Source organism: Gigantopelta aegis, unplaced genomic scaffold, assembly GCF_016097555.1.
Source record: "Gigantopelta aegis isolate Gae_Host unplaced genomic scaffold, Gae_host_genome ctg3105_pilon_pilon, whole genome shotgun sequence".
Classification (NCBI taxonomy): Eukaryota; Metazoa; Mollusca; class Gastropoda; order Neomphalida; family Peltospiridae; genus Gigantopelta; species Gigantopelta aegis.
The window spans coordinates 40054-52065 of record NW_024533179.1 but is presented as its reverse complement, the minus strand read 5'-3'; the positions used below and the strand labels follow the sequence as shown (position 1 = coordinate 52065).

Sequence of the window (12012 nt, the reverse complement as noted above, 5' to 3'; positions counted from 1 at the left end):
CTGGCTACTATCTTCTTGTTATGTGTGAGTGAAGTTATTAGTAACTGTCCACCAGAATCAGGTAAGTGAGTTGATGTGTAGTACATCATTTATTGACAATGTTCTAGGTATCTACCTGATGTTCAATGGAGATTGTTATCCTAATGGCTCCTACATCAATCATAATTACATCACACCAGGCTCATCAACTATATATTCCAACATCTTCAGTGTGTGTTACCTAATTCTAATTTGTCTGGAGGAGAGTGGGTTAATCCTAATGGACAACCTGTCAACTGTAACAGCAATAATGACAGTGATCCTCTTCTCTGTATTGATCCAATAATCCTGCTAACATCACTGTATATAGACCTGATGGACAAGAATTTTATGAATCAGTATAAGGATCACAGAGTATAGGTGGTAATGAGTTCAAGTGTTGTCTACCCAGTAGTTGTGTTCTGATCCTACTACCAACATCATCACTGTTCATATATTCAGTAAGTTATATCTCATTGTACTAGTACACACTGTCATTTGTTACTGATCTACTATAGGACATGTAGAGATCATAGACTTCAATGTGTTGTGAACTTCCTTCTAATATGACAGTTGTTCCACAACAATACAGACTTCAATGTGTATATAGTGGATGGTTATAATGAGTTCAAGTGGTATAATAACAATACTGAATTAAAATGTGGATCACAACAAAAAATGGATACAGCTGTAAAATTGGTGGAATACAAAATCTATATAGTGGTAATAGTACAAAGTTTCATACACTTACTGTTACTTGGTATGCAGAGGAGATCAGTAGTGGAATATTTAGTCAGTCAAACAATAATGGTGATCATGTACATAGATGTTATGTAAGAGTTGAAGAGATTATAAGAAATCGTTATCTTACAGTAACTGGTAAGTACTTTTACTACTATAGTTACATGATGTCATATGTAATCCTATCAGCTCCAGGATTCACTCCCTCTCCTCCTACTCTGGTCAACAAGACAGCTACCACTATCACTGTCAGTTACACCTGTTCCATCTGATGCTGATGGATATGTAGTCAATGCCACTAGTGGACACACACACTGTGACACAACAGTAAAGGGAGGTAGTCAGAATGAGATGACACTGAATGGACTGATACCAGCAACAACTTATAACATCACAGTCAGAGCCTATCAAGATATACTGGGACCTGCTAGTAATGTAATCAGTATACAACATTATCATCAGGTATGTAATTCACTATAAATATTGCTTATTTTCAACTTATTTTTAGTTTATTTCATCAATCAATTGGACATTTGTCTCATCCATCACTGAACTTCAAAACACAATATAATATTGATTGTATCACAACTACTGTCAATGTTACTACTGATGTTTACTGGTTAGTGAATGGAGTGATGAAGTACAACTCAATGTATATACAATATTGATCTGATCTCCTCATATACAACAACACACTACTGATATATCCGATCCACTGGGAGTGTCAGTTAATGTTACCTGTATAGCAATGTATAAAGGAATGAACTACAGTGACACTGTGATATTAGAAGGTATGTGAAAATTTAGTTGTTCATCTTAACTAGAATTTTACTCCTTTTTAGTTCCCAGTGGTCCTCCATCTAATGTGATGACATATATTTTAAATGAGAGTAGTATCAAAGTTAACTGGACATATGTCATCACAGACTACTGGAATATGTGATTGTCATAACTCTACTACTGGAGTAGGTACCCAACAAGATATTATCTACTAGAAGAATGAAGTTGTAATCAATGGACTAACATTGAGTAGATATTATGAGATCAGTGTTTACTCATATAAAGATCTTCCTTCAATTAATAGTAGACAAAATTGTTAAGATTTGATGGTGAGTTGATATTTGTATAAAAACACAATGTGACTTTATTTGATTGTCTAGTTCCTACACCAGTAACTAATCTGTCAGTGATAGTGATGTCTCATCCACTAATATTACAGTGAATTGGACTAGTCCCAGTATTGAAGATGGTAACTATGTAACATACTACAACATTTCCTATAGTCCATCTTGTCCTGAGTTATCATCAGTAAATGTGACATTGGTCTCTGTTACTCCTCATCAGTTCACTACAACATTCAGTTATATATTAAGAGAATTGTTTCAGTGGTATGAACTATACCATCACAGTGAGAGCTGGTAATATACTAGGAGAGTCTAGTCCAATCAACATTAAATAATGTAACACAAATGACAGGTAATTAAAAATAATCTTATTTTCCTGTTTATGTTTTTCTGTTTCCACAGCTCCTAGTGGACCTCCTACCTCATTGTCAGTAGAACCTGTCAACATATCACTTTATAATATATCCTGGAATGAAATAGATTGTTATCAACGTAATGGACATATCATTAGTTATGTTATACCTAATAAGTAGAGATGATATTGAGTTTAATATCAGTAGTACTACAGTCTACATACTAACAAGTGATCTGGTGTTAGGTAAAGTCTACAATATAAGTGTAGCTGGAATAAATGACATGGGAATGGGTCCTTTTTAGTAACCTGTGAACTTTGAAATTGGAAATGGTTAGTTTAATATGAAGTATTCAAATATTAATTCATATCTCTGTATATTACAGTACCAGGTCATGTTAGTCTATCACATATATTTGATGTAACATGGGTCTTAATATCATGGAGTCTACCAGACTACATACCTAAGGAGTATTACATTACACACTATGAGATTGGTTATGGAATAGTACAATCTGAGAACTGTTCTTTTGGGAGAAAATGATGTCATCAGATTTAATACAACTTTAAATGAATCAAATACAACAAGTTCAAGTAATATAAGTGATCTGATAGGTAACAGCTGTTATCTGTTTGGTGTACGTGGTTACACTGTTAATGGTTATGGACTATGGACAGTAACTATAATAAAACACTACCTGAACCACCAACAAGTTAGTTTATAATAATATTATATAAATATATTAGTTTAATTTTGATTTATTAATATTTTCAGTAATATATACATATACTAACAGTTCAGATGATTACAGTAACTGTATTATGACATTAATTTTTCTTGAAGGTAATATTTAATCTAAATAGTTCAGTTATCTAATATCGATTACTACATCAACATCTGGACTAGCTGCTGGTATCAGTGTTACAATGATTATAATATTAATTGTGTTCATTATTGCTGTAATATTAATGATCATTGGGTAAGTACACAAGTACTACATACATTAGTTAATTATTATATCACAATAATTTTTATAGATATCAAAAATACATCAGAAAAAACAAGTTCAATATAGACAAATCTACTGATATCTCTCTCACTGATCTAAAGGAACCTACATATAGTGTGACTACATTACCAGGTACAACAAAGACACTATTGATCAACTAAATTACATTGTATTTCTACTTAGCAATAGATGACTCACAATATGAAATAGTGAAAGAAAAACCAACAAATTCTGAAGTTGTATATGCAAATGTCAAATCTTCTCTCAAACCATTAACACCTCTATCTACAATTACATCTGATAATGATATTAGATCAAAGGATGTTACTGTAGAATTAACATATGAAGTTATAGAAAGAAGTTTACTTGATAATACTAAAAAGAAATCAACTAAACCACAACCTCCTTTACCTTATTTCAATCCTAAGATCCCTCGTACATTACCCATTACCATCAATGATTTAGGAGATCATGTAACCACCTTCATCTTAATGATAACAAGACCTTTGATGAAGAATATAAGGTAATATAAATATTAAATTGATTGTATTGTTTTCTTATATCTTAAAAGAACTTGTACACAGGAAATGATAGAGCATGTACTGTTGGTTTTAGTTCAAAGAACAAACCTTATAATCGATTCCAAAATATCACAGTGTGTATGTTTATTTTCTATTAATAACAGATGTTTTGATGTCTTACTTGTCAACAGATGATGATAATAGAATTATTCTAAAGAGTTTTGGGAATTATGAGAATGATTACATCAATGCAAGTCCTATTGATGTAAGTTTAATTCATTATATTCTCTATAATATAGACATTGTTTGTTATACAAATAGGGCTTTCTTTGTGCCAAAAAATTTCTTGCTGTCCAAGGTAGAAGAGTTTATTAATAATTTTAACATGTACTCTAATGAGATCTACTTTGTTAGGTCCAATGACAAAAACATTGATTGATTTTTGGCGTTTAGTTTGGCAAGAGAAAGCATGTTCTATTGTGATGGTAACCAACTTAAAGGAAGGATCAAAGAGTAAATGTGAACAATATTGGCCAAAAGATTGTATGAAACCTAAAGAATATGGTCCTTTCACAGTGACATTACTGGATGAACAGGTTTTACCAGATTTTACTACTCGTAGACTTACAATAGAGGTTAGTTATATCATTATGTCATTTTAATAATGTTAATATTCTAGTTATCTGTTGATGGTTTAAATGAAAGTCATGAATTGAGTCAATATCATATGACATCTTGGCCAGATCATGGTGTACCAGAATATGTGAGTCCATTGTTAAGATTACACAAACGAGCAACAAAGAACTGGAACATCAGTAAAGGTCCCATCTTAGTCCACTGTAGTGCTGGTGTAGGTCGTACTGGTACATTTATTGGTGTGGATATAGCTCTGGAACAAGCTAGTAAAGAGGGAGAATAGTAGATATTGCTGGTATTATCAATAGACTTAGAGAACAGAGAATGAAGATGGTTCAGACAGTGGTAAGTGGAGACTTTTAAAACTAAACAAAGATATTAACAATATTTTTGTTCTGTTTAGGAGCAGTATGTATTTTTACATGATGTTATTTTTAGAGGCAGTTATTTTGTGGAGAAACTGAGATATCTAGTGATAGGTACTGGAAGATGTCCATAAATTAAAAGAAAGAGATTGTAAAAGTGGTAAAAGTGGTTTTGAGTGTCAGTTTGAGTTATTATCAAAGTTATCACCAAATCATGATGATATTAATCAAGATACAGCACAAAGTCATATGAAGAAAAAACAGAAGTCAAAAATACTTACCATGTAAGTTTAATAATTATTAGTAGTACTTTATTAATTGTTGTTTGTTGTTGTGTTGTTATTTGTAGTAGCTGACAAGAACCTTGTACCACTAAAAGAAGCAAATGGTTACATTAATGCTACATTTGTCAATGTATGTCATAAATTTAACTGACAAGATATTAATGTAATGTTATATAGGGTTATCGTGAGAAGAAAGCATTTATTATAGCTCAGAGTCCTATGGAGAACACTACCAGAGACTTTTGGAAGATGATAATGGATTATAAAGTGTGTGCTATTGTGATGTTATGTGAATTAGAAGAGAATGGAGAGGTATAGGTTAGTTATAAAGTGATATGTAGATAAATAAATTGTACAGGAAATGTGTTATGAATATTGGTGTACATCAAATGTAATGAAATATGGAGAATATCATGTAAATTGTATTTCTAATGAAGTAAAGAGAGGATTTGTTCAAAGAAATCTTTGTGTTCTTAATGAAAAGAAAAGAGTAAGTTAATTTACTGGTTACTAGACAATTATTGCTATTGTTATAATTAACAGGGTTTGAGTCATAATGTGATCCAATTCCAAGTTATGGACTGGTCTGATGATGGTTATGTCAGAGAACCTCAAACTATCCTCCAAGTCATTGATGAGGTCATTAGAAGACAACAGAAGATTGGAGGAGGACCAATAGTTGTACATTGCAGGTACATAGACTGTAGGACATAGTAATAGTTACTGTCTTCCTCTCTCTAGTGACACAGTGAGTCGTTGTGGAGTATACTGTTCAGTAAATATTGCTCTAGAACAATGTAAGACAGAAGGTGTAATAGATGTATTTCAAGTGATCAAAGCTATTAGAATGAACAAACCAGGAGCTGTTTACTACACTGGTATGTACTACTCCATTATAATAATAATAATATGATAATACTTATAGGATCAGTACTGTTCAGTGTACAATGTGATTGAAGTTTACTTAGAAATGAATTGTACATATTCAAATTTCAAACTTCATTAAATTGTCTACATCAGTTATTATAGTTAGTGTAACATGAACTGTGTTTATAGTTTCTATTTGTATTGATGTTTACTTTTATTTAATATAAGATTTAGAAGTTAAATATTATACTGAAATATATGAATTTTATTAATCTATTAAAATTAAAATTCTAGGGAACACTTTTAACAGTTAGTTAAAGTAAGTAAAATTTAGTATCACATTATATATACAGTGATACAATACCTTATCTTAATCAATCAGGTGGGCAGACAGTAATACTACCTATTCTAATCCTTCCTTAGTGTACATAGTTATCAGTGTGATAATCATGATGATTTTAATGATGATTAAATAGTTAATACATCATGCTGACTCATAGCACAGTCTATTTATATAATACAATAATGCACTAAAAGTTATTATATTAGCATTGTTATACTGAAAAACTAATAAAGAATCCTTTTAGCATTTAGCAGCAGTTTTCAATATGAATAATAATCAATTTGATTGTACAATAACCTAACTACTATCATTCTAATGTTATTATAAATGACTTGCCATTTTACTTACTCCATTACTTAAAATATCTGTCAATGTTTGTGTTCACTTGTAGTATCAACCAAATGCGTTAATCAAAGAACAACATTATTTTTGCCCTTCTATCACTTATTATTGTTGATGACTTAGGCCTAATTACATCATGTTACTCATAAGTTATATAATATACTAATACCCTGAAAGTTATTATGTTGAAACATAATAAAAACAATCATATTGGCAGCAAAAGTCATTGAATATAGCTTTTAGTTGCTCTTTTGATAAGACAATGTCTGTACTACTACTGGGCTACTATCTTCTTGTTACGTGTGAGTGAAGTAATTAGTAACTGTCCACCAGACTCAGGTAAGTGACTTGATATGTACAGTACATCATTTATTGACAATGTTCTAGGTATCTATCTGATGTTCAATGGAGATTGTTTATCCTAATGGCTCCTACATCAATCATATTTACATCACACCAGGAACTTACTATATATCACATCTTCAGTGGTGTGTTATCTGACTCTACTTTGTCAGGAGAGAGTGGGTTAATCCTAATGGACAACCTGTCAACTGTGACAACAGTATTAACAATAATCCTCTTAGCTGTATTAAATCTAATACTCCAGCCACATCACTGTATACAGACCTGATGGAGACACTTTTCATGAATCTGAGTTTAGTGGTAAATAATGAATTTAAGTGTTGTCTACCCAGTAGTTGTTCTAAACCTACTACCAACATCATCACTGTTTCATATATTCAGTAAGTTATATCTTATTGTACTAGTACACACTGTCATTGATACTGATCTGCTATAGGACATGTAGAGATCATAGACTTCAATGTTGTTGAACTTCCTTCTAAATATGACATTGTTCCACAACATACATACTTCAATGTGTATATAGTGGATTTTATAGAGAATTCAGGTGGTATTATGACAATACTGAACTAAACTGTGGATCACTACAAAATGGATTCAGTTGTGACATTAACCCAACACCATTCAAATCATAAAGCCCATTAACTATAAGATCTTTATTACATTTACTGTTACTTGGTATGCAGAGAAGATCAGTAGTGGAATATTTAGTCAATCAAACAATCATGGTGATCATGTACATAGATGTTATGTAGCAGCTGGAGACATTACAAGAAATCGTTATCTTACAGTAACTGGTAGTACTTTTTACTACTATAGTTACATGATGTCATATGTAATCCTATCAGCTCCAGATTCACTCCCTCTCCTCCTACTCTGATCAACAAGACAGCTACCACTATCACTGTCAGTTTGGACATCTGTTCCATCTGATGCTGATGGATATGTAGTCAATGTCACTAGTGACACACACTGTGACACAACAGGTAAGGGAGTAGTCAGAATGAGACGATACTGAAGGTACTAATACCAGCAACAACTTATAACATCACAGTTAGAGCCCTATCAAGACATACTGGGACCTGCTAGTATGCAATTAGTATACAGACATTATCATCAGGTATTGTAATGTCTAAAAAGAACTATTAATATCAACTAATTGTTTCTCAGTTTATTTCATCATCAATTGGACGTTTGTCTCATCCATTACTGAACTTCAAAACACTCAATATCATATTAATTGGATCACAACTACTGTCAATGTTACTACTGATGTTTACTGGTTAGTGAATGGAGTGATGAAGTACAACTCAATGTATACATAATTGATTCTGATCTCCTCATATACAACAACACACTACTGGTATATCCTGATCCACTGGGAGTGTCAGTTAATGTTACCTGTATAGCAATGTATAAAGGATTGAACTACATTGACACTGTGATATTAGAAGGGTATGTGAATTTAGTTGTTCATCTTAACTATATTTACTTTTTCTAGTTCCCAGTGGTCCTCCATCTAATATGATGATTTATTTTTTAAATAAGACTAGTATCAAAGTTAACGGGACTATGTCATCACAGACTATTGGATATGTGATTGTTATTAACTCTACTACTGGAGTAGGTACCAACAAGATATTATCTACTAGAGAAGATGATGTTGTAATCAATGGACTAACATTGAGTATGTATTATGAGATCAGTGGTGTATTCATATAAAGATCTTCCTTCAATTACTAGTATACAAAGATTGTTAAAGTTTAATGGTGAGTGATATTAGTATAAAGACAATTGTGACTTTATTTGATTATCTAGTTCCTACACAGTAACTAATCTGTCAGGAGTGACATCTCAACTACTACTATTAGAATGAAATGGACTAGTCCCAGTAGTGATGATGGTAACTATGTAACATACTACAACATTTCCTACAGTCCATTTTGTCCTGAGTTATCATCAGTTAATGTGACATTAGTCTCTGTTACTCCTCATCATCCACTATAACATTCAATTATACATTAAAAGAATTGTTGAGTGGTATGAACTATACCATCACAGTGATATCTGGTATATTACTAGGAGAGTCTAGTCCAGTAATGGTACTAGGTGAAACAGACCAGTAACAGGTAAAACTAATACTTTTATGTTTTTTATAGAAACCTTATGAAATAATTTTAGAACCTATGGGATCACCAAAGTTGATTTATGGTTTCATCTGTTAGTTTAATATCAAACAGCAATCACATGGGAAGAGGTTGATTGTCATCTACGTAATGTAGAAATCATTGAGTATATTGTGATGATTAGTAACAATAGTATATGACATATAACCTGACCAGTAGTGTGAAAGATATTTCATTGTGAATGAATCTAGTATTTGGTAATGTATATAACTGAGTGTAGCTGGTGTGAACTCTATTGGAAGGGTCCTTTTAGTGATTACTATTGAAGTACAGATTGGAAACTGGTAAGTGACATTGTCGTTCTTACATACAACAATTATATTTCTACTCAGATCTTGATCCACCAGTAGAGAAACCAGTAATTAATTATTTGAAATCTTTTATGTTAACACTTCTTACTTTGAAAGATTTAGATGATAATGGTTCAGCTATAGCAGGAGGTATTATTGGTGCTATTTCTCTAGTGATAGTGGTAATATTGATTGTACTAACTGTTACAGTTGTATTAAGGTAAACTTAATATATATTACATTTAACAACAGAGTATATCACATGTATATAAGACACAAGTATTGTTGGTATAGTAAAAATCTTAATATCAATCAACAACAAAAGTACCCACTTACTGAAATAGTAAAGAATGAACCTGGTAAGTCATACTATAAGTAATAAGGATCTTAGTATTTAATTTAGTATATGATTTTGCTACTAATATGGACCACTAGTCCTTCTATCCCTAAAGTCTATCCATTGACTATACAAATATAACTGAGAATACTTCAACTTATGATGTATTAACAATGTCTCTTCTTCAGTTATATAAAGATCTAGTTATGATCCTCAAATCCCTCCTACTCTACCCATATCACTTGATGATCTTGGTACTCATGTAGCCAGTTTGTCATAGTGGATGGTAATGGCAGCTTTTAGTGAAGAATATAAAGTAATAATAATATATGATTCCATTAGCTTTGTTATCACAATACATCTAATGATTGTTATTGTTTTTATACTTTGTTATTTAGTGGTTTGTACACAGGAGAAGATAAACCATATACTGTAGGTTTTAGTGACCACAACAAACCATTTAAATCGATTCAAAAACATCATACCTTGTATGTATTCTATCAAACTGCACTTACTTACTTACTTACAGTAACACAGATGATGACAATAGAATTGTACTCCAAAACTGATCTTAACTTGGGTATTATAGCCAAGAGAGTACGTCAATGCAAGCTATATAAATGTAAGATGTTGTATTAAATACTTTTTCTTATACTTTGTCATGATAATAGGGTTATTGTCATCCTAAGATGTTTATAGCTGCACAAGGTAACATAAAAGAACATGTATATGTTAAAAATATCAACCTATTGCTACAGGACCAATGAAGAAGACATTGATTGATTTTTGTGTGTCTAGTCTGGCAAGAGAGACCTCAAACAATTGTCATGATAACTAATCTAATGGAAGGATCTAAAAGTAAATGTGAACAATATTGGCCCAGTTCTTATAAAGAAGATGCTGAGTTTGGAGTTTTTTACTGTCACATTACTGATGAACAGGTTTTACCAGATTTCACTATTCGGAGTCTCAATTAAAAGTAAGTATATAATAATAATAAATCATTAATTTATTAGATGAATCTAATATTATAATAATAATACATTATTGATTATTACATGTCAATAGCTAAAAAGATGGATCTAATGTGACTCATAACATAACACAATATCATCTTACTTCCTGGCCTGATCATGGAGTACCCTGACTATGCTAACCCTCTAATGAGCCTTCACAAAACGAGTCACTAATGCATGGTCCTCCATCTAAAGGTCCCATCTTAGTCCACTGTAGTGCTGGTGTAGGTCGTACTGGTACATTTATTGCTGTGGATATAGCTTTGGAACAAGCTAGTAAAGAGAGAGTAGTAGATATTGCTGGTATTATCAATAGACTTAGAGAACAGAGAATGCAGATGGTACAGACAGTGGTAAGTCATCATGTTAATATTAAAGAGATGTCCTTAATATAATGATTTTACCCTTTATAGGATCAATATGCTTTTGTTCATGATGCTGTACTAGAAAGAGTAATTTGTGGAGAGACAGAGATTCCAACAGACAAGTATCAGTCTGAACTACAGAAACTTAAAGAGCATGATCCCAGAACACACCAAACAGGTCTTGAGTCACAAGTCAATCTCTTTCTCAAGTGACTCCTAATCCTGATGATGTTTATTGTAATACAAGCAAGAACCATAGTGAGAAGAACCGTTTCCATGAGTTCTTACCACTGAGAAATAATCATTACCTGATCATATCATTATATGTACTTATTATTTATTTAAAGCTGAGAGATTCCTTGTTACACTTCGTGAGGCACATGGTTATAGTTCATGCATCTTTTTTGAATGTAAGTTCATTGTTACTCACATATTCTTTACTGTATCATTACATAGGGTTATCGTGAAAAGAAAGCATTCGTTATAGCTCAGAGTCCAATGAAGAACACTAGCAGAGACTTTTGGAAGATGATAATGAATTATAAAGTGTCTGCTATTGTGATGTTATGCGAATTAGAAGAAAATGAGAGGTAACTTATAATAACCAAACATTATTAAATTTATATAACATAGGAGTCTTGTTATCAATATTGGTCAAGTTCTGACGTACTTAAATTTGGAGAGTATTTTTGTTGAGACCACTTCTGTAAATGTACATAATGGATATATTGAGAGGATCATTAATGTTTCAGTGTACAACAAAGTGACCAATGGAATGTTGTACAGTTTCAAGTAACAGACTGGCCTAAAGATGGACGTATCAGAAAACCTCAAACTATCTCAAAGTCATTG

General features: G+C 32.0%; 1 protein-coding gene across 1 annotated transcript; it reads left to right on the top strand.

Annotated features, from left to right (window-relative positions):
• Nucleotides 1–1507: 1507 nt before the first annotated feature.
• On the top strand, nt 1508–11373 carry LOC121391921 (receptor-type tyrosine-protein phosphatase S-like). Its single transcript, XM_041523379.1, has 5 exons — nt 1508–1550; nt 3958–4031; nt 4446–4629; nt 11057–11148; nt 11209–11373. Exons 1-5 carry the CDS (start codon nt 1508–1510, stop codon nt 11371–11373), a joined length of 558 nt encoding a protein of 185 aa, XP_041379313.1.
• The last annotated feature ends 639 nt before the right edge of the window (nt 11374–12012 follow it).